The sequence below is a fragment of the Stigmatopora nigra genome, chromosome 20, assembly GCF_051989575.1.
Source record: "Stigmatopora nigra isolate UIUO_SnigA chromosome 20, RoL_Snig_1.1, whole genome shotgun sequence".
In the NCBI taxonomy this organism is placed as follows: Eukaryota; Metazoa; Chordata; class Actinopteri; order Syngnathiformes; family Syngnathidae; genus Stigmatopora; species Stigmatopora nigra.
Genome location: NC_135527.1, coordinates 2,573,300 through 2,596,808, shown reverse-complemented (window position 1 = coordinate 2,596,808; position 23,509 = coordinate 2,573,300). Strand labels below are relative to the sequence as shown.

Sequence of the window (23,509 nt, the reverse complement as noted above, 5' to 3'; positions counted from 1 at the left end):
ATAGGATCACTTGCTCTGGCAGATAATGAGTTAAGATAGCAAGTCACAAGCATGTCCATAAAGGTCAGGCTAAACAGATCTGACACATTTGTAGGTTTTAAAATAATGAAAACAAGCTCTGGCTCATTGGTCTTGTGTTAAAATTCTAGCTCAGGGTGAAAGAGGTCCTGGGTCCAACTCCCGGATGAGACATAACTTTGTCGAACTGTGATCTATTATGGGGGTTGATATGTCACATGCTTCACCTGAGAAAAAAAGTGTTGAATTGTCATATATGGTGGGGTGGTATGGGATATTAGCCATCTGAGAAAACAAGTGTCATGGTATGTGTATGTCTGGCTCGTTGGTCTAGTGGTATGATTTTCGCTTTAGGTGTGAGAGGTCCCGGGTCCAACTCCCAGACGAGCCCTGGTTTTATTGAATTATGATATATGATGGGGTGATATGGGACATTAGCCATCTCAGAAAAAAAGTGTCAGTTTAAGAGCACCTCTAGCTTGTTGGCTCAATAAACTCGAACATTGGAAGTTATACTGAGGCAGATATAATGAAAGTTAAGGCCGCGTCTGCAGGGGCGGGGATGCAACAATTCAGAGGCCGGAGAGTGTGATAACTCTCCAGGCTCCCCAAAGCTATTTCCCGCTGAAAAGCTGCTTCAACTGTGTTTTTAATAGAGATAAGACAAGTCATAAAAATGGGAGGCGTTATTACAAATGAAGGAGGTGGAGTACAAAAGGTGTTGGGCACATTTTAACCAATAGGTGTAAATTAAATTCTATTCTAGTAACTTTTAATACATCAGAGTGCAAAAGGGTGCAAGATTAAATATAAGAATACAATTTATATTTCACATTAGCCACCTAAGGAAAACAGTGTCACCGTATGGGCACCCTTGGCACGTCTGTCACATTGACTTTAAAAATTTGACAAATAGGCCGGGTCAGCACAAGATACGATACATATAAAAAAACTGCATCCTTTAACAGTACATATGAAACATAAACAGAAAAAAGAAGTAAAGTATTAACATACTCATCACTCATCATTAAAGTAAAAAGTATAATGTACAAAGTAAAGGAATGTTATAAGAAATATGCAAATGTAATTTAAAAAAAAGATAGAGGGGCTGTAAAACACGAAAAACAAAAAGAGTGGACAGACCTACTGCCACAGGCGAATTATTCGATCGAAATGTTTGTCGTAAGACAAAATGTTGTATGGCGAAGTGGTCGTATCACAAGGTTCGACTGTGCAGTGTTTAACATGTGAGAAAGAAGATTATGTTTAGTAATGTTTATTTACTTTTGATGTGTATGCATGAATGTATGAGTCTTGGGTAAAGCCCATGGAATAGTAAGCCATGAGTCAATTTTCAATTCAAGTTGGTTGTTCATTTTACAAATCAGCTGTAGTAGCTCAGTTGGGAGAGTGTTAGACTTAAGATCAAAAGGTCCCTCATTGATCATATTTAGATGTAATTTTCGATTGTTTACATTTTTTTACCTGTCTTGTTCAGTTGTTTTTTTTAAATGATACTGCATTTTTTTGTTGGTAACATGCTCTCAAGTATGTGTATGAATCTATAAGGCAATTTCAAGAACTCTTGGAAGTGGGGTAGTTTGCCTCTACAAAAAAGGAACTGATGTTGTCTCCCGTGGGGTTAATCAGGCCCAGTGATTCTTGGACCAATGTTGACCGGAGCCTTGTAGCCCTGGTAGGGTTACCCATGGCCAACTGGTTTGATGTGTGGGATTAGACGAAGAATGGCTCAGAGGATCTCTTATGATGAGCAACATTATTGGACAAAATCTTCCCTCGCCCGGACGCGGTTAGGAAGAGCCTGAGCGTAAGGTTGAGAAAACCCGGCTCGAAATAGTTTGGCTCTGGAGTTGCCCGTGGGACAAAAGGGTTGCATCCCTCCGTTTTCAGGTGGGGGAATGGCACTTGATTGTTGTATGTGTGCATGCACAAAACAGCAGTTCAGGGTATCTACCCCTTTTGGAGTCCTTGGGGGGGGGGGGGGGTTGCTGGAGAGTGCTCGTTAGGGGGACTCCATGTTCTGCTGGCGGACTTCAATGTTGATGTGAGAACTGGATGGATTGATTGGGAAGAACGTCCCCCCTGATCGAAATTTGACTGATGTTCAATTGTTGAATATCGGCACTCGTAGTTGATTGACAATAATGAACACTTTGTTCAAGCATAAGGGTGCCCATATGTGCATTTGGCACCAGGACACCCGCATGTCTTGGATACTCGGGTATAGAGAGGGATGGAGCTCTCAACCAATCACAACCTGGTGGTGGGTTTGCTCAGATGCCATTGAAGCCCGGGAGACTTAAACGTTTCGTTCCCCTATTAGAAGGACATTCAATTCCCACTTGCCGCTCCCCACTCGACCTCATCCGTTCAAGCTCGCCGCTCGCCCGTCCATCCCCGCATCTTCATGCCGATTGGCCCGACAGTCGCACCCGAGCCAATGCCAGCACATTGCTGTTCATCTCATTTAGGCAGAGCATGGTGCTGTAAATGCCAAAGTTTTGGGTTCGACCGCTCAACAGGCACGGCCTCTCTAGAACACAGGTGTCAAAGAGGCAGCCCGGGGAACAAATCTGGCCTTCTGCATCATTTTGTACCGTCTGACACCCTTGCCCTAGAGTAAGTTAAGATTGCCTAAAATTATTCATTTTGCCGTAAAGTAACAGTTTAGTGAGCTGACATTTGCAATTGCGGTCATCACACAAAAATCATGGCCATTTTGCACATGGCTGATTAGCTCAGTTGGTCAGAGTGAGGTGCTTATCATGCCGAGGTTGTGGGTTTAACCTCTATATGGGCCATGACAACTCCAAAGTCAATTGAAATGATCTAGTCGGACTTCTTTTGCCTTAACATAAGTGTTTAGCTAGTTGACGTGTTGCATTTGCTTCATTATGAAAATATATGGGCTGTGCAGTGCATGGCCTGTTAACTCAGTTGGTCAGAGTGTGGTGCTAATAATGCCAAAATCGTGGGTTCAACCCCCACATGGGCCATGACCTCTTTGTAGTACTTGCCTAATAGAACTTATGTTGCCCTAACATAACATAATATCTTGTCTTGATGTTTCTTCAGTTTCTAGGATCGGGTAATTTCTCTGCTCCACAATGCAGAAGATGCCACCCAGGATGTGAATCATCTCAGTGAGGCAATAAAAGCTAGGTCTGTTCTGACCACATTTTTATTCTTCCCAAATTGTTGTGAAATTAAATTTGTCTTCATATTCAAGCGGTCAGAAAAGTGCTCCTCAACTTTGCTTAGACTCCAATGAGGAAGCCTGTAGAAAATCATAATAGGATTACTCTTAATAGTCGTCACAAGTGCAAAAATCTCCAAATAAAGATGTAAAAACCCTTAATGCTGTACCGGAGTTGTTTATCTGTCTGGTAAGTTGACTGAGCTACCTTGCTAATGCTAGTGGGCTATCATTTTTAACCTTAGATTTTCATATTAATTGCTAGCTTGCATGAACACGAGATGAGACACAATTGGTGTATGTTCTTGCACTGAGCCTTGCGGTACCCCCCAAAACTGTTTTTCTGTTAGTCTGATTCAATCCAATGCTCGGTGAGAAATTAAAATTTGACAGTTTAGTTTGCAGTGTCTGGTGGTTAAAGGTGTCGAATGCCTTTTTGAGATCAAGAAAAACTGCACCAATGACCCTGCCTTTATCTAGTTTTGATTTTCGATTTTGTCAAAAAGGGGCACATTGAACTTCATCTGTTATAGATTTATCTTTAAAAAAAAGTATTTCTTTATGGCAAGTGATAGTTTCACCAATAGGCATTCATTCACAAATGCACACATAAATAAAACAGGCATCTGAGTCATAACCGGTGTCGTGCAAGAGAGAATCGATCCTAACTCGTCTCTGTCCCAGATCATTCTGTCGAATCGATGCCTCTCTTGCTTATTTATTACGTAAGATTTATAACATGCTGTGGGATAGACTAAGCCAACTGGCTTAATAATTGTTTGTTTATGTCGAGCCAGGTGGCCAAACTGGTATTACAATTGTTTGTTAAGATCGTAGAATGTAAGATAGACAAGCCAAACTGGTTTTACTATTGTTTGTTAAGATCGTGGAATGCAAGATAGGCTAACAAGCTGGCCTTGCAATTGTTTGCTTGTATTGTGCGATGTGGCCAACTCGCTTAGTAATTGTTTTTTTCGAATCGCGTGATGTAAGATAGGCTGCAGCATTTTGTTTGAGCTATAAAAAACATTGTGTTTGAATACAACTTAGCCCTGCAAATGTCTAACCATATCAGCCTAAACTTTTATACATAAACTTATAATGCACATGGCCTGCTAACTCAGTTGGTCAGAGTGTGGTGCTAATAACGCCAAAGTCGTGGGTTCAACCCCCACATGGGCCATAACATTTGATGTTTCCTCAGTTTCTGTGATCTGGTAATTTCTCTGCTCCACAAGGAAGGAGATGCCACTCTGGATTAGAATCATCTCAGTGAGGGAATACTAGCTTGGTTCGTTCCCACCACATTTCTGCTCTTCCAAAATTGTTTTGAAATTAAATTTGTCTTCATACTCAAGCGGGCAGAACAGTGTTTCTCAACTTAGCTTAGCCTCCAATGAGGAAGCCTGTAGAAAATCAGAATGAGGTTATCTTAATAGGCGTCACAAGTGCAAAAATCTCTAACTAAAAATGTAAAAACTCTTAAATTCTAATCAACAAAATGCAGTACCAGAGATTTTTGATTTATTGAATTTACATTTGGGATGGCCCGGTGGTGCGGGTGGCCTCACAGCTCTGGGGTTCTGGGTTCAAGAACAGGTCGGTCCACCTGTGTGGATTTAGGATGTTCTCCAAAAGCCTGCGTGGGTTTCCTCCGGGTCCTCCGGTCTCCTCCTACATCCTAGTAAGTGTCATTAGCTGCCATTGACAGGGAGGGATATTCAATTTATTTTGACTGCAAACCCTCCAGTCAAATTGGATTGGATGCCTATCCTCAATTGGAATGAAATAGGATTACTTGCTCTGGCAGATAATGAGTTAAGATAGCAGGTAACAAAATGATCCATAAGGGTCAGGCTAAAATGCTCTGACACATTTGTAGGTTTAAAAAAATGCAAATGAAGTCAAGAAACATGTTGGGGTCATTCTGGGATGCTATTATATATGTGTGCATTTAATCATTTTTGTATGAAATTTTCTTCAATTTGTCTGAAGAGAACTCGGGATCGAAACAAGTCACCGAGTCCTCGTTCCAAGCACTGTTTGCTGGACCATTACACAAGGAATGCAGGCCTAGAAGGACGCTTAAGAAAATGCTGATGCAGCAAGATCGCTATCCAAGCAACCTTCGTGATTACTCGCATATTGTCGTAAATCGTGACGCTCTTTCCGCTTCTTCATGGCATGAAGGCTTGTTGGTTTAAATTCCAATGGAGTTTTGTTTTGAGTTTCCCCTTAATTGTTGTTATTGAATACTTGATATGCTATGATTGTTGCAGGTGTTGATTTTGCTTAAGCAGTTGGATTAATCAATAACATTTTTATTGTTTTGATTTATGGCCTTAAAGGGGCAGGAGAAATTACCGCACGGTAGAATTATTCGTGACAAGGACGATGTCGGAATGTGTTCTCCCTTGAAAGTGGATCACCAGAGATGCCAAATTAATTAAATATATATAATTGAATCAGGTGTCCCCCTGTATTGTTTTATAATTATATTAAAGTATAATTATTGATGAACCTAACATTTTGGTCCTAAGAGCCTTGGAGGTCAATACGCCGAAGTGGGAACCCAAGCGCTACTGATCGACGTCTGAGAAAGAGACCGTGTGCACGGCGTCTACAACACCCTTCTGACGGCATCCCTGGTGAGTCCACGTAAATGTCAGCATGTTGTGACTGAGGCTCCAAATGCGCAAAAGGGTGTGATGGTTCATTTGAGAAATGAGACTCGCATCCTGGAAATGGCAATTTTTTGAAAACCCTGTTGATACTAGTCTCTGGCAGGTAGATTTGGGGCAGTTTGTCGGAAAGTGTCCTGTGCTGTGGGTAGGCACGATTATAAAATCAACGATGTACGGGGTGTGTAGTTATGGAGATATGGGACATTGGCCATCTGAGAAAAAAAGTGTCATTCAGAGAGCACATCTGGCTCATTGGTCTGGTGGCGAGATGTCCTGGGTCAAACTCCCGGACGAGCCCTTGCTTTGTCGAATTGTGATCTATTATGGGGGTTGATATGTCACATGCTTCAACTGAGAAAAAAAAGTATCAATGTATGAGCAGACTAGGCTCATTGGTCTAGTGGTATGATTCTCACAATGAGTGGGAGAAGGCCCGGGCACAACTCCTGGACTAGCCCTTATTTTGTAAAATTGTGATCTATTATGGGGTAGATATGAGACATGAGAGAAAAGTGTCACTGTTTGGGCATGCCAGGGCTCGTTAGTCTAGTGGTATGATTCTCGCTTTGGGTGGTCTCGGGTCCACTTCCCGGACGAGCCCTTGCTTTGTCGAATGTGATCTCTTATGGGGCATGAAATGTCCTATTTGCCACCTGAGAACAAAAGTGTCACTGTAGGAAAGGCCCTGGCTCATTGTTCTAGTGGCATGAATCTTGCTAAGGTTGCCATGGGACCCGGGTCCAACTCCCAGACGGGCTCCTACTTTGTCAAATTGTGATTTTTGGTGGGGTGATATGGGACATTAGCCATCTGAGAAAAAAAGTGTCATTCAATGGGTACATCTGGCTCGCTGGTCTATTGGTATGGTTCTAGCTAAGGGTGAGAGAGGTCCCGGGTTCAGCTCCCCAACAAGCCGTTGATTTGTCGGGTGATATGTGACATCAGCCATCTGTGAAAAAAGTTTAATTGTGTGGGCACCTCTAGCTCGTTGGTCTAGTGGTATGTTTCTTGCTCAAGGTTGCATGAGGTCCCAAGTCTAACTACTGGATGAGCCTTGGTTTTGACAAATTGTTATTTATTATGGAAATTTCATTTCATTTGAATTTGATTCTTAAACAGAAAGTCGGCACTCATGATTGACTTTCTCGGGCGACACAAATTGATGCGGTGGGCTAGATTTGCCCCCTGGGCCGCCACTTTAACACATGTGCTCTGCAGGGAAACAAATTCATACGCGATATTATTGTGATGAAACTCTTAACAAATGCCCACATGCGACTTCACCCGACCAAGTAGAGCAATAATAAGGATTTACTACTCAATGGAGTGGAGGGACCCTTACCAAACCAACACATTTTCACGCGGCCAGTTCACGGTCATAACTTTGATTGGTTTGTGAGAGAGTTATGTAACAGTCGTGGCAAAACATGCCGTTTGGACAACATAATGTGAGCAGAAGGCAACTTCCCCTGGCAAGTAAAAAGCGGCTTATCTCTTTTTTGGCAGTTTTGTCCCAGAGAAAGAAACTCAGTGGTTAAAATATTCCCCGACAAACGCTATTTCGGCCCATTTTTGTTTATTTTGTCTATTTTTTGCAAATTTCTAATTTTACACAAAAGAGTATGTTTTTCCAGATTTTCTTTTAGGGTTTTTTTCTCAAAAAATGTTTGCTGAATTTCTTCCAACGATTGACTTTCATCCATGATGGCTTGAACACAGAACAAATGTATTTTGTGGATATTAACAAACACAGTGGTGGAAAACCACGAGGCTCCTATTTACTCAACCGTGTCTCGGCTCCCTCCCCAGTGGTTTTCACATTTTAGTTGGAAAGTCAGGGAAGAGCCATTTGCACCCATTAAAACAGAATATTGGCAGTGGTGGGATTTGAACCCACGCCTCCTGAGAGACTGGAGCCTTAATCCAGCACCTTGGACCGCTCGGCCACACTACCTTAGATGTAGATGTAGAAGGTTTCCACAAACCTATAGGAAGCACTCCCAGATCTCTGAGGGTGCAGTGGGACACCTAGCTGACTTGCAGGCAGGCGTAGCCTCACTTCCCAATAGTGGCTGTATGATTGTGAGTGCAAATGGTTGTTTGTGCCCTACGGCTTACTGGTGTTGTCTGCCTTTTGCTTGAAGCCTGGTGGGATAGACTCCAGCAACCCCCGTAACACTTTCTAGGATGTGAAGTATAGAAGATGAATGAATGAAATTTACATTACATTAGTGTGCCCAACTCCAGCCCTCGAGGGCCCCTATCAATTTTTTTTCCATGTGTACCTCCATCATTGCGCCTGAATAAAATAATTGGGAGGAGGGAGATATGGAGAAGAGACCGGAAAGGGGCCCATGAGGACCGGAGTTGGGCACCCCTCCATAGTTAAATTGCTCTCATTTTGGTGTCATGAGAGACACTAATGCTAATCCTCAAGAAGATTGCTATTTTTTATAGTTTAAAAACACACAAAAGAACCCATACAGGTTAAACATTTCTTTTGTCAGTTTGTAGTTAAACATTCACTTGGAAGGTCAATTTAAAACATCACAGAACGAATCCACACAGGAAACAAAACTTTTTCCCTGCCCAGTGTGTGGTCAAACATTCAATCACAAGAACACCTTTAAAAAACACACAAAAGCAGCTTGTCATACCACAGATGACATGAAGCAGAGTGGCGCAGCGGAATTGTGCTGGGCCCATAACCCAGAGGTCGATGGATTTGAGACTGTTCTCTTCTAGATACAATCATTGCTTTTTTTGCAGAAGCAAAATATCTCACTTTCAAATGTTGCAGTTGCTGTGAAAAAACTGATCTTGACAATTATTAATTCTTAAAATTAATAACTCATTTCACATTCTTCTTAGGGATGCCAACCGATCGAAAATCGTATCAGAATTTAGCAAAAATCGGGCCCGATCGCGTCATTTTCAGAGTATCGAAATCGGGTTAAAAGAAGATTTTTTTTTATATATTGAATGACATTTGGGGTGGCCCGGTGTTGCGGGTGGCCTCACAGCTCTAGGGTTCTGGGTTCAAGAACAGGTTGGTCCACCTGTGTGGAGTTTGCATGTTCTTCCTAGGCCTGCGTGGGTTTCCTCCAGGTAATCTGGTCTCCTCCCACATTCCAAGAACATGCATGTTAGGCTGATTGGACATTCTAAATTGCCACTAGGTGTGAGAGTCATTAGCTGCCATTGACAGGTAGAGATGTCCAATCCATTTTGACTGCAATCCCTATGCCAGACAGGACAGACCCGACCTTCATCATGAGCTTGGATGGCGATATAAAAGAAGGAAGAAAGAAAGGAGAATGGATATTGTGTACAGTTAAAATGATGTTTGGTGTGTAAAATATGGCTACAATACTAAATAATATTTCAATTGTGAGAAATGCAAGAAATTACTGTTTGGGGGATACTTCTGAGATGGAGAAGAAGTCTGAATTAAGGGAATAATGTAAACAAAAGAAAAAAAGAAACTTCCTTATGGGTTTCATAACAGCTTTGAGAAATTGCCAATGTTCTGATATGATTTCTTTAAAATGCTCTTCTTTGATAAGTTGTGATTGACAGTGTCTTAATTATTGTGTACACTGTACAGTGTCCACGAATACTGAAATTAAATCGAGAAAAAAAAATCTCCTGACCACGACAGAGCGGTACCTAAATAAGAGACTGATTCCTGCGAGTTCAAACCTTTTCAATGAAGAACTGCTTCTCCCGTGATGCCAATCGGCGAGTTTTGCGTCGCATCCTTTTGAGATGCGATCTTCAAATGATTTATATTTAAGTTAATTTTCAATTTAATTCAAACCTGCGCAAACATTTTTGCTCAAACCACAAGTCATACCCTTTGAATAATGTTTATTTCATATGTCCGACTCGTTTGATTTTATGAGCGAATGCTATCAAAAGAAGTGACGCTAGAACCGTGCATGCGCAGTATCCGTCATTTTACTCAACCTATGTTTCGCAGACGTCTCTAGCATTGGCTACTTTACGGCCTTAAATATCAGTCAAAATAATTGTCAAGACCTGGCCGAAGCTTTAAAGTCTTCTTTCACTTGGCCTGCTAGCATGTATTGAAGGAACAAGTCTTCACGTCGTCGAAGAACTCTGAAGCTTTGCGGTCTACTTTAGCTTAGCCTAGCTAGCACCTATCAATGGCGTCTGCACCAGAATTCGCGTGTGCGAAAAGACCAGCAAAGTTTCACGATGAAAACTCGACACTTTGCAAAGTAGTGCATGCAAAAGTTGTCCTTCACAGACTAGAAGGTGGGTTCAGTTTTTTTAATATGCACATATTCCCTTAATCATTAAGGCTTAATGGTAGTTGTTGAAATGTATACAATATTATAAACAATACAGTGGTACCTCGACCTACGATCAGCTTGTGGTACAACGAACATTTCGATCCAATAATTCGCCCGAGATACGATCAAAATTTCGAGATGTGACCAAGCCAGGTGGTCATGGCACTGTCTTTATTTCTATTATTTTTCGTGTTTAAAATATATCTGCGAGCGCGTGGTGGATTTTGCATTTCCCATATTGAAATTATGATATAATGTCACTTAGAAATTCTTTGGGGCTGGAGGTTAACGGGGCAGATGTGAATGACCTAATTGCTGAGGACCTCGAAGAAATCGTGACACAGGATTTAATCGAGCTCCAGGAAAGTGAAAATTTGTTGCTGGAACTCAGTAGCGAGGAGGAGGTGGAAGATTGGGACCCCCTAGCTACAAAGGATATCAAAAACATGCTAGTGAAGTGGCAAGAGTTTTCAGATTTTGTAGAATAGAGGCACCCTGAAAAGCTGGCAAGTATTCGCACGTTATCGTATTGTGAGGTCATTTGTGCGAGTGTTGTACCCGTGATTTTCCACGGGGTGGCGGTATTTCGCCTTTAAAAGACGGGTGAAATAATCAGACAGGTCCTTTGTTGTATTTCAAACCAACTTTAGTTATATCAAAGCAATTCACACAAAACATAATATACAATAACACTCAAATATATACATAGTAACATATTAACAACCCGTTATAATCCAAAGCAATGTACTTGCTGCATAAACGATTATAACTTATGAGTATTGTAACTTGTTACCTTTTGTTCCGGCCGTCATATACTGCATACTTATTATGCTATCCTTATAACGGCGGCCGAAAGTAGCCTGCTGTAAACAATGCACCCGAGACTCGCACATTCACGCACACACATAAAAAAAGTAAACAACCAGCGGTCGAAGGTAGCTCGCTTTAAACAATACCCGAGACTCGCACATTTACGCGCACACAAAAAAGTAAACAAGCATCACTAAACATTACGTTCTTTCTCACATGCTACTATTGCCTCTTGCACGTCTCACACTCAATCGTTATTCAAAACAAAGCAACATACCTTTAAAAGACGGGTGAAATAATCAGACAGGTCCTTTGTTGTATTTCAAACCAACTTAGAGAAATGTCTGAATAGCCCGTTATTATACTATACCAAGGTCTATGACCATTGGTTAATCACTGCGTGACTTGCGCGTGCCCATTACGTCATCGCCCCGTGTTTAACGCATGCTAGCGGCATGAGTCCCTTTTTAACTTAACACCTGCACTCATGTATAACATCAACTACTTCACCCTGTCACACTCTCCCCCACAAAAACAAATGTCGTCCCGACATTAATATGCTCCCAAACATTTCCACTTTGGTGAGCCGATGCTCATTAAAGTCCAGGCGGCACGGGCCACAGTTCAAATATAATCCACAACTCGTACGGTCCACGTTTTACTGGATGGCACAGTAATCACAGTCCATAACAGTCCATAACAGTCCATAACAGTCCATAACAGTCCATAACAGTCCATAACAGTCCATGACAGTCCATGACAGTCCATGACAGCCCATGACAGTCCATGACAGTCCATGACCGCATCATGCACGTCCTCCTTGTAGGTTCAAGCTTGTTGGAGTCCAAACAAAAAAGGTGGCTGCAGGTAATATGGATGCAGGTGTACTAACCAAGGGGCCACTCCTGGTGCAGGGTAAACAGTTAGCCGCTCCTGCGGTGACTGTGTACTATAACAGGAGGGGATTCCAAGATGGTCATAGGTCGCACGTCGTGGTGGGTGTCTCTCCCTTCTCGGCCGTTCATCAGTCAGCGCCTCAGGTTCCGTCACGGCGGTTGGCGGGGAAGTCTCTGATAACTGCTCATCACTAGGACCTTCAAGAGGAGGGTTTGCTCCCTCACCAGGCAGGTCCTCCAGCTGATGGTCCTCTTCTACTTGTACTGGTCCGGAAGCAGGGCCCCTCACTTCGTGTGTCTGGTCCACAGGCAGTGGCCTGTGCTCCGGCTCCATCTCTTGGGTACCTCTCTCATTTAGCTGGCGTAGCTCATAGTGGAAGTCATCTTCGTCATCGCTTTCTTCGTCTGACTCCTGATGAGATGCCGGCTGCTGTTTCTTTCTCGGCGTCCTCGTGCCGATTTTCCCTTCTTCTGGTGTTATCTCAACGGGCAAATGGTCACAAGACATTAGTAGATTTCTGTGCAGAACTCTGGAACGATCTTTACCTCTTTCTGGCCTAACTTCATAAATTGGTAGGTCAAATCCCATTTGCTTCACCACTGTGTGAACTGTATCTTCCCAGAAGTCACGGAGTTTCCCAGGTCCTCCTCTTGATGTCAGGTTTTCCATCAGGATGCGCTCTCCTGGTTGTAGCACAGAACTCCTTACTTTAGTGTCATAGTGCTTTTTACCTTTTTCTGCCGCTTTCCGTGCATTCTCGGTGGCAATGGTGTACGCCTCCTTCATCCCTCGTCTCAATTTCTCCACATAGTCCTGCTGTCCATCTGTATCGGACCTGTTGCACAGTCCAAAGAGCATGTCCACTGGAAGCCTTGGCGACCTCCCGAACAGTAGATAAAATGGTGAATAACCTGTCACATCACAACGGGTACAGTTGTAAACATGCACAAGTTTATTTGCAGGCTCCTTCCAATTCGATTTCTGTGTCTCCGTCGGTTCTGGTTCAGTTTCATTTGTCCTTTTGCCAGCGGATTCAATATTTGAAGAGGAGCTCATTTCTTTTGCGTTCAGAGGTTTAGCTTGTACGTTTCTTGATGTCCGAATGTCTGGTTTTGGTTTGACCTTTGGGAATCTACTCGTCTTCGTCTGTTGAGTAGGAATTGATTCACTAGATTTTTGACATTCAAGGGGTGACTTGTCAGTATCTCTACCATATTGGGTCAAAGCTCTTGTTGATTCTATCTTTAACCTCTCATTCGCCTGTTCTTGTTCCCTTTCTTTCAAGAATGTAACTTTTTCCAGCTTCAGTAATTCAAGCTCCTCTTTCAGTACTTCCTCCCTCTGGAGAGATGCCATATTCTCTCTTTCTGTTGCTTGCTTGGTCTGAAAAAGTTTCTCCTTCTCCGCAACAAGCATGTCTACCTGTTTCTCCAGAGCCTTTTGCTCTTCTTGTAGAATTCTAATCTCATCAGTTTTCTGCTGCTCGGCTTGTTCAAACTGAAGTTCAAGATGGTCAATCTTTTTCTGAAAGGCTTCTCTCTGTTGCGATATGTCCTCTTCCAGTCTTTTGATGATGTGATCTTTAGATTGAACGATTTCATCAGTATGCAAGTTTTCTAGCTCCAAGAGTTTTTTCTGTTGGGCTATTTCCTCTTCATAAGATAAAAGTTTCAATTCTTTTGCCTTCACATCTGTTGCTGCCTTTGCTAAACAGCCAACTGTTTTGTCAAGCTGGTTCTTCAATTCTATAATTTCGTACCGCTGATTTTCTCTCTCAGCTTTGTAAGTTTCTATAGCTTCATTTCTCGCAGAGAGCTGCTCCAACAAATCTCTTTTTTGCTTATCGCTCTCTTCATTATGCCTAGCTTGTTCTTGTTTCATGGCTTCAAGGTCCCTCTTGAGAATTTTTTCGCGCTCAAGAGAGGCCAAGTGTTCACTATTTATTGCCTGCTTTGCCCCAAAAAGTCTCTGCCACCCCAGTCTTCTGTCTTCATACAACATCCTTATCCCCTCTTTTAATTTTAACAACTCAGACATACCTTTGTCCTCGTCTTTGAGTTCGTTCCTTTCCAGGTGGTTAGCGATGTGACACAACAATTTGAATTCTGATATGCGTTTCGTTTTCCCTATGTTAAGGAAATCACATATTTCTAACAGGTCATTAACTGTTAGCTTGTAAAACATTTCTTCTACTTCCAGGCGTAACTGCTCTCGTTCCATTTCCATTTTCTCAACACAGTAGGAGTTTGGTTTATGATGCAAAAGTGTGAGCACTGAACTGGCACATTTTTACAGTCTCTCTGATGATCTCTACTGGCCTCAGATGACGAGTACTCTGCCAACTTCATGTCCCTTTTCACCACAACGCCTCTCCTCACTGTCTTGTTCCTGGATGTGGTTGGTTCTGCTGGCTCAGCATTCAGTAGTCAGGTTGTGAATACTGGTCATCTAAGCAGCAATCCCAGCGGTGCCTCCAAAAATGTTGTACCTGTGATTTTCCACGGGGTGGCGGTATTTCGCCTTTAAAAGACGGGTGAAATAATCAGACAGGTCCTTTGTTGTATTTCAAACCAACTTTAGTTATATCAAAGCAATTCACACAAAACATAATATACAATAACACTCAAATATATACATAGTAACATATTAACAACCCGTTATAATCCAAAGCAATGTACTTGCTGCATAAACGATTATAACTTATGAGTATTGTAACTTGTTACCTTTTGTTCCGGCCGTCATATACTGCATACTTATTATGCTATCCTTATAACGGCGGCCGAAAGTAGCCTGCTGTAAACAATGCACCCGAGACTCGCACATTCACGCACACACATAAAAAAAGTAAACAACCAGCGGTCGAAGGTAGCTCGCTTTAAACAATACCCGAGACTCGCACATTTACGCGCACACATAAAAAAGTAAACAAGCATCACTAAACATTACGTTCTTTCTCACATGCTACTATTGCCTCTTGCACATCTCACACTCAATCGTTATTCAAAACAAAGCAACATACCTTTAAAAGACGGGTGAAATAATCAGACAGGTCCTTTGTTGTATTTCAAACCAACTTAGAGAAATGTCTGAATAGCCCGTTATTATACTATACCAAGGTCTATGACCATTGGTTAATCACTGCGTGACTTGCGCGTGCCCATTACGTCATCGCCCCGTGTTTAACGCATGCTAGCGGCATGAGTCCCTTTTTAACTTAACACCTGCACTCATGTATAACATCAACTACTTCACCCTGTCACACGAGTCATTTATCAAATATTTTGAAGGGAAGGCTAATACAAACAACCCTTGATGCGTTCCTTTTAAAAACTCCCGCTGAACGTCCGGGTGGCCTGAGAAAAAATTGAAACAAAATTAGAATTAAGATTTCTGTAAAATTACATTAAACTTATGTTTTAGTGTCTGTATATATTAATCCAAGTTGAATTTGGTTTGTTTGTTCTGTTATGTGTGTGTTGATGTGGAAAGCCCCCCCTCCTTTCTCTCTGTCCGTCTGTCTCTCCCCTCGCGCGATCTGTCTAATTTTAATCCTATTAAACACATTTTCTTACTATTAAACCACTAGTTGCGTTATTTTGTTAATATATGGTAAATAAGAAGAAATAAAAGATTTTTTTCCAATCCAATACAGTGTTCCCTCGCTACTTCTCGGTTCAGCTGTCGCGGACTCAGAGCTTTGCGGATTTTTTAGGTTTTTTTTTTAAAAGTACAACTATTACATTGAGATAACATATTTTACAGTGTTTTTGTTATAACATGAATTGCACTCTCTCTACCCGTATTCTATATGGTGTACTGTACACAGGGGGGTAATTTTTTTTAAATTAAATTCAAATTAAGCACTTTTGAAGGGGAATCCCTACTTCACGGAAATTCACTCATCGCGGGTGGTCCCGGTCCCGATTAACCGCAATAACCGAGGGAACACTATCTAGTTTTAGGTGTTTTTTTTAGAGGGTTGGAACAAATTAATTTGTTTTTAGTTCATTTCAATGGAAAAGGTTTGTTCGAGTTACGAGAAGATTTATATACGAGCTCAGTCCTGGAACGAATTAAGTTCGTATGTAGAGGTGCCACTGTAACTGAATTAAAATCTTATAAAAGAATGTTTTAGAAAGCTCAAAAAAAGATTTGGGCAATTTTAAAGGGCCTACCATCACATGTGAAGATACTTTACTCCCCACTTTTCATTTTCTTTGTAAAAATACACCCAAAAAAGCCTTAAACGCATTTTGGTGTTGATAGAATACTAGAGTGGTATGTAATGCAAGGTGACGAATTGAATTAATGGCGCTCTCTTCTGTTTGGTTTCATTCCTGTGAACAAGGAATTCAGTCATTTGAATTGGGAAATGTTAATTTATCTTTGTGTATTTACAGGGTTCCCTCAACAAAAAATGAGAGATGAGCAACTTCCAATCAAAAAGGAGGAAGATCATTTCACCTGGTCATCATGTGTGTCCGTGAAAAGGGAAGATCTGGGCGTGGCCAGCGAAGGGGCGGAGCCTGCAAATGCCTCAGCTTGGCCCCTAATTAAAGAGGAGGAGCCAGAGTTCCCTCAACAACAGTACAAGAGAGAAGAGCAATCTCCAATAAAAAAGGACGAGCAAAATGTCTCCGGGTCAAGTGGTGAGCCATTCAGGAGGGAAGACAATCTGCAGACTGTGAACTGCAGCTCTGCAGAAGGAATGCAAGCAGACAATGTCATTGTTCCTCCCCCAGATGGTGACAAAGTGCTTCATGACGATGATGGTCTTAAGAAATATCCCAGTGGCTGCAAATGCTCTGTGTGGGACAACCTTTGGGAAAAAGTCTAATTTGAAAAGACACAAGGAGCCACACTGGCACTAAAAACATTTTCGTGCTCAGTTAGTAGTAAAGCCTTTTATCAAAAAGAACACCCACACAAGAACACACACTGGTAAAAGAGCATTTCCATGCTTAGTTTGTCAGTCAAACATTTACAATGAAGGAAATACACAGAAGAACCCACACTGGTTAGAACCATTTACCTGCTCATAAATATCCGATTAAAAACTTTACATTCTTTATTTTTACATCACTCGAACCGGAATCTGTTTGGTGACATTAGGACAGTCAATATTTCGATTTAGGAATAATTTTGGAGGTGTATGTGATGAATAACAATAACTGAGAAGGATAAAATATTTTAAATATTCACATAATCTGAATGTTAACACTATTTCATCTTTAAATTGTGTACTGAATGACTGGGTCAAACCTAAAACGTACATTTTCTGGCATATATTTTTGTGAAATAACCACGCCGTGATAATAATCTTATAAAAGTTAGAGAAAAAAAATCCCATTTTCAACTATATGTAGTGATACATAGTATCTTTTTTCCTTTGCAGGTTTCAGGGAAAATCTTATTCCTGATGGGCAAAATTCTGTTGGCCTTAAAAAGCTCCCCCAAATCAAAGAGGAAGAACCAGAGTTCCCTCAGCAACAAATGAGAGAAGAGCAACTTCCAATCCAAAAGAAGGAAGATGGTGTCACCTGGTCGCCTGGTGAGGCCTTGATGTGGCAAGATGATTTGGGCGGGGCCAGCACAGGTGTGGAGCCTAAAATGGCCTCAACTTGGTTACAAATCAAAGAGGAGGAGCCAGAGTTCCATCAACAGTGCAAAAGAGAAGAAAAACATCCAATTAAAAATGAGGATTGTGTCAAATGGTCAACTGGCGAGCCTTTCAAGAGTGAAGATGATTTGGCCATGGCCAACAAAGGTGCGGAGCTTCTGGGCGGCAGCTCAGTAGAAGGATGGCGAGCAGAAATTTTAATTGCTCCTTTATCAGATGACGACGACTTGCTTTTTGACAATCATGATGTTGAAGATGTTAAGAAAAATCCCAGTGACGACAAACTCTGCAAATGCTTTCAGTGTGGGAAAACCTTTGGGAAAAAGGCACATTTGAAAAGACATATGTGGAGCCATATTGGGGAGAAAACCTTATCATGTACATTTTGTGGTAAAACATTTACACACAAGGGAATATTTAATAGACACACAAGAACCCATACAGGTGACACACCATTTTCATGTACAGTTTGTGGTCAAAGATTCACATGGAAAGGAAGCTTAATTATTCATGCAAGAACACACACCGGTGAAAAGCCATTTTTGTGTTCAGTTTGCGGTAAAGCCTGTTCTAGAAAGCACGATTTACAAAGACATACAAGAACCCACTCTGGAGAAAAACCATTTTCATGCTCAGTTTGTGGTCAAACATTCACACAGAAGGGACACTTAATTAGTCATGCAAGAACCCACACTGGTGAAAAAACATTTTCGTGTTCAGTTTGTGGTAAAACATTTACACGGAAGGATCACTTAAATCTTCACACAAGAATCCATAGGTAGAAACATTTTCGTGTTCAGTTTGTGGTAAAACATTTTCACACAAGGGAAAATTTAAAATGTAAACAAGAACCGACATGGGAGACACCATTTTCATGCTCAGTTTGTGGTCAAACATTTACACAGAAGGAAAACAGAATTACTCATGCAAGAACGCACATTGGTGAAAAAACATTTTCATGCTCAGTTTGTGGTAAAAAAATCAACACGGGAGGATCACTTTAATCTTCACACAAGAATCCACACAGGTAGAAAAAACGTCATGTTCAGTTTGGTAAAACATTTTAACACCAGGGAAAATTTAAAATGTATACAAGAACCCACATGGGAGACAACCCATTTTTATCCTCAGTTTTGTGCAAAGTCTGTTTAATCAGTGGCAAGTCTCCATGACAACATTGATTCTATACTTACAAAAACTGATACAGTATGAACAAGCAATTGCCAAGCGACTTTGTCTTTTTAACTTAATGGGATCTTACAATTCTCTCCTGTTTTGAGTATAAAAGCATCAGAACTTCGTTTGTTAGCGACACTACTTTTGAACAAAATTCTTCACAAATTACTTCGAACTGGAGTTTAGACCAACCAGAAGGGGGCGAGATCCCTCTCTCAGTTGATGGAAAATTGCTCCCTTGACCTCCCGCCTGGGACGATGGCCTCATGGTCTGGTGTCTCAGAAAAGGAAAGACATTAATCAGGATCAGATTGGTGTGTGGATGGTTGTATGTGTATATGAGTTAGCATTAGCTGGTTTTCAACAATCATGGTATGTTCAAATGAGGCATTAATGGTACATTTGATCAAAGCTGAGAAGCAGGGTAAACAACAGGTTAGGATAACAAGCATGAGAGCAATAAGAGTTACAAATGGTATCAAAGCTTTCAAAAGTGTCTGTGTCCATGAGCCCGAGAGGAACTAGTCAAGCCATCCCCGTTGTGGAACCGGATCCCCGGTCACAGCGCTTTGCATGTTACTCGTTGCCTGCAGTGATTGATAATTACATCGGAAGGGTAATTATTTATGAACCTATCATTACGTCAGAAAGTCTCACATGTCTACTCAAAGTTTTCAACTGAGAGAACCTTCTTACAGTGCAAAAGGTTGATCCACATCCCCCTCTCGGCTATTTTCACGTCTGTTGGTTGGTCAGCATGTGGGACGTTCCCACTTTAAGGCACCACCTGGAGAAGATGTCTCCCTCTGCTAACCCAAATTCAATGCATTTCCTTAAAGCTTTTTTTTTTCTTTTTCAATGCTGCATTTTCATCAAAATTTTTCATTTGACAAAATATTTTTCCCATAATTTGTCACCACCGACCCTTAAAATAGGTTTATTGGCGATTTCATGAATCGATTTCAAATTTCAAAATCCTTTTCCGCCTAGATATCTAACCGATGGATTATATCTCGGTGGCCAGCCAATCAAAAACTCAAGAAGGCAGATGGACACACTCCTAATCAGACATCAGTGGTCTGCAAATTAGCTGTCCTGTCAGCAATAATCATTCCCAAAGGAAATAGTTCAACGGAATTTGGTTGAAATCAATTGTTCGATGCTTATGTAATCCGTAATATCATTAATATTCTAACAGTTATTAATATGACCCACGCCAAAGCATATTTCACCCGCTCAGGACAAAACTGTCAATTATTTTTATTTAAACCAGCCAGGTACAATTTGGGTGACATTATTACTATAAATAAATGATTATTTAGAATTCCCTATCGTGCACTGTCTTTGTGTTTGTTTTTTTCATTCTCTCTCTGCCTCTCTTTCTGTCACAATCTCTGTCACACCTTCAGCTGCTTTTCCTACACTTTCTTTTCAATGTGCTTGCAATAATCTTTTCTAATTTCTTCATGCTTACAAAACTCTTTACTATTCACTTACCAAAAAATATTTTCTATTCACTTAACAAAATCTTTTCTATTCACTTACCAAAAATATTTTCTTCAACGTTCATCAACCCTTCCACGTCCTTCAACCTGGGACAGAAACCATGCCTCTCCACCCATCGCGGGAGACACAGGCTACCCCCCCGCACACACACACACACACACACACACACACACACACACACTACGCATCCGCACATACCCCACATCCGGTAAACCTCTGATCTCCATCCTGCAGTCTGGCAACAGACCCACCTCACTTGTCGCTCTCCAACCCATTTTAATCACTTACTTAATAGTTTAAACAACAATTATATTCTAAATTTGCCGAAATTGATCTCAATACTTCTTGATTCACAAAATATTTCAAATCACACCAAGCGGAGTCCCTAACTCAACACTCAATGGAGTCCCTACTTCAACACTCCTGTGGCCACCCCGCCTCAACATTCCCAGTGGAGTCCCCGACTCAACACTACCGCAGTGATAATACTCATTCAAATTATCACACTTCATGGAGAAAGAAATCAAAGGGTGAACTCATGATTTTTTCGTTCCAAACCTGCCCTGGTTCGGGAATGTCCGCCGGGTTGACCCTTTCAATGGAGGATGCTGCCGTCGTGCTCCGTTGTCGCTCCGGCAATTGTTGGCTGTTGGGTCAGGTTTTTGGCACCAAAGTATGATAGATCTGATAATACAACTTCAGGAGCAAGTTAAGAAAGAGAGATCTATTTAATAGGAAATAGGTTTATTACCGGACTGCAGGATGGGGAGAGAGAGATCAATTTAATAGGAAATAGGTTTATTACCGGACTGCAGGATGGGGAGAGAGATCAATTTAATAGGAAATAGGTTATTACCGGACTGCAGAATGGGGAGAGAGAGATCAATTTAATAGGAAATAGGTTTATTACCGGACTGCGGGATGGGGAGAGAGCTCAAGCAGCTGCCAACACGCTCACAGTATGTCGTCCTCACAACTCTCTCCGAATGAACAGTGGGTCAGTCTTTAGATAGAAAGACAGGGAAATATTTCTAAGGACAGAGTTTATTTAAACAAAAGTTTGGGCTAATAATAACAATATAATAATAATAATAATAATAATAATAAGGATAAGGATAAGGATAAGGATAATAATAATAATAATCGGACATAGGCCATGTCGTCATCACCAACAACAAGAGCCCACTTGTCATCACACCCAGAAACTGCACATGACAAAATTGGTAGTGCTTCTCTATAAGGTGCGTTTACTCTGCAAAAAACCTAAATAATTGATAGTTACAGACTCGTAATTTGGCATTTGATACTTCGCGTCATCCCCCCTCGAGCGCGTCACCGCTAACTGTCTTTCACCTATCTTCAGTCAGCCAGTAGGATTTTAAAATACAGACTAGAAGGCTTAGAGAACAAAGCTTGAAAATGCCATGAAACACTTCTTTTTAAACTCTTACACACCATTATTTTAGGCAATATATATTCAAAATTATTTCAATGATTCAAAGATTAATCTCAGTGTTTTCTATGATGGTATAAATTACAGTATCTATTGTTATAACTCCTTTTTTTCTTCTGTCATTATATTACTCAATGTGTTGTATTCTGATGTAAATTACAGTATCTACTGTTATAACTCCTGTCTTTGTTTGGCCGTGAATAAATGTCCTTGTTATTCTAAATGAATGTTGTTATCAGTAACGGGTTGCGTAGGGCCCGCGGGCCGAGGTTGAAAAACTTGTACACACACGACCGGGGGCGGGGCAAGCACATCGGCTAAATTTTCTTCGGCTAGATAGTCGGTCGGCCAAATACTCGTTCGGCTAATTCTACGTTCGGCCAGATGGTCTTTCGTCGAGTTGGCTGTCGGCCAGATGTCAGTCGGCTAAATGTCTTTCGGCAAGTAGACCGGCCACGATCAGATCCTGCTAGGTGAGGGAGGGAAGTGACTTTATAAGCATGTTTGATGTTAGAATAGACATGGTCAAGAGTTTTGTCTTCTCTAGTATTGCATTTTACGTATTGAACAAACTTATATAGAACAGTCTTTAAAAAACGCTTTGTTGAAGTCACCAGCGACAATAAAGACTCCATCGGGGTGGTCAAGCTTTTGTTTGTTTACAGCCGTTAGCAGGAGGTTAAGTGCCGCGTTAACGTTCGCATTCGGAGGTATATAGATAGCCGTTACTATGACGACCGTTGGCTCGCTCGGTAAATAATAGGGCCTACATCGTATTGCCAATAGCTCTAAATCCGGGGAACAGAGAGTGTCAATGATCCTTTTGTCACAACACCATTCATTGTGTATTAACATGCAAAGTCCTCCTCCTCTGCTTTTGCCTGTTAATTATTTTAAACGATCGTTCCGAAAAAGCATTCGGCTAGCTAGCGATACCGCAGCGTCGGGATATGCGAGTGTAGCCACGTTTCCGTGATGAGAATAATGTTACAGTTCCTAACAATGCTGTTGGTAGCAATTCGAAGTTCCAACTCATCCATTTTGTGGGTGATGGATCGGGCATCCCGGAGGTCTCGAGATGTCCTCGGAGATATCGTAGGTCTGTTGGTAGTATGTTGTGAAATCGGATATATCGCATCTCCTTCCGATAGTGATTAAATCCTGGCGACTATAGGATAACGAATGACACCAAACTGTAGAGCATAAAGCGGCAGCGGCAGTGCGCGCCGCCATCTTGAATCTTAATGTCATGGCTCTCGAGTTTACAGTTATTTCAACAACTCGGATTTTTCTGATAGTTATTGGAACAGATACTTCTTTGTCACAAAAAACATTCATGAAGTTTGGTTCTTTTATGACTTTATTATGGGTTCACAGAAAAAGTGATCAAATCTGCTCGGGCAAAAATATACATACAGCAACAACATTTCACAATTTTGGTGACTTCGAAAGTTGTCAGTGAAATTAACTTCATAGCATGGCCTGTTAACTTCTTGTGAGGAATATGAGTGACTATAGCTGGTGAATTCCCTGAGGCCATTTGAATAGAGCTTGTTGGATGCAAAATCACCACAAACGCTACAATGGGAAAATCAAAGGAGATTTGCAAGGATCTGAAAAAGCGAATCCTTGATTTGAGCAAGTCAGGAAGGTCACAAGTCACTTGGAGCCATTTCAAACCAGCTGCAGGCCCCAAGAGCAACAATGCAAACAATTGTTTTCTAACTATAAAGTGCATGGCACTGTTTTGTCACAGCTATGATCAGGAAGAAAAAGCAAACTATCACCTGCTACCGAGAGAAAATTGGT

General features: G+C 41.4%; 1 protein-coding gene and 3 non-coding genes across 5 annotated transcripts; 3 read left to right on the top strand and 1 right to left on the bottom strand.

Annotated features, from left to right (window-relative positions):
• The first annotated feature begins 2,961 nt into the window (after positions 1-2,961).
• trnai-aau (transfer RNA isoleucine (anticodon AAU)) lies at positions 2,962-3,035 on the top strand. The gene has a single exon. It is a non-coding gene; the product is annotated as a tRNA-Ile (tRNA).
• A 1,309-nt stretch (positions 3,036-4,344) lies between these two features.
• Positions 4,345-4,418, top strand: trnai-aau (transfer RNA isoleucine (anticodon AAU)). Its single transcript has one exon. It is a non-coding gene; the product is annotated as a tRNA-Ile (tRNA).
• A 3,373-nt stretch (positions 4,419-7,791) lies between these two features.
• On the bottom strand, positions 7,792-7,873 carry trnal-aag (transfer RNA leucine (anticodon AAG)). Its single transcript has one exon. It is a non-coding gene; the product is annotated as a tRNA-Leu (tRNA).
• Positions 7,874-9,633: 1,760 nt separating this feature from the next.
• On the top strand, positions 9,634-21,923 carry LOC144213394 (uncharacterized). 2 transcript variants are annotated; one of them, XR_013329946.1, is made up of 3 exons: positions 9,634-10,200; positions 16,346-16,886; positions 17,341-21,923. XR_013329946.1 is itself a non-coding variant. In XM_077741835.1 (3 exons), exons 1-3 carry the CDS (start codon positions 10,089-10,091, stop codon positions 18,345-18,347), a joined length of 1,368 nt encoding a protein of 455 aa, XP_077597961.1. In that variant the 5' UTR covers positions 9,641-10,088; the 3' UTR covers positions 18,348-21,923. The 2 variants fall into 2 exon arrangements, 1 of the variants encoding a protein (XP_077597961.1); XM_077741835.1 differs by having other exon boundaries at positions 9,641-10,200; positions 16,346-16,594.
• Positions 21,924-23,509: the final 1,586 nt, after the last annotated feature.

Excerpts from the sequence above, each read along its gene's own strand:
- LOC144213394 (XM_077741835.1), top strand. The coding sequence starts at position 10,089 with ATGGCGTCTGCACCAGAATTCGCGTGTGCGAAAAGACCAGCAAAGTTT. Across the intron at positions 10,201-16,345 it reads TGTCCTTCACAGACTAGAAG|GGTTCCCTCAACAAAAAATG; the intron begins GTGGGTTCAGTT and ends GTGTATTTACAG. Across the intron at positions 16,595-17,340 it reads AAATGTCTCCGGGTCAAGTG|GTTTCAGGGAAAATCTTATT; the intron begins GTGAGCCATTCA and ends TTTCCTTTGCAG.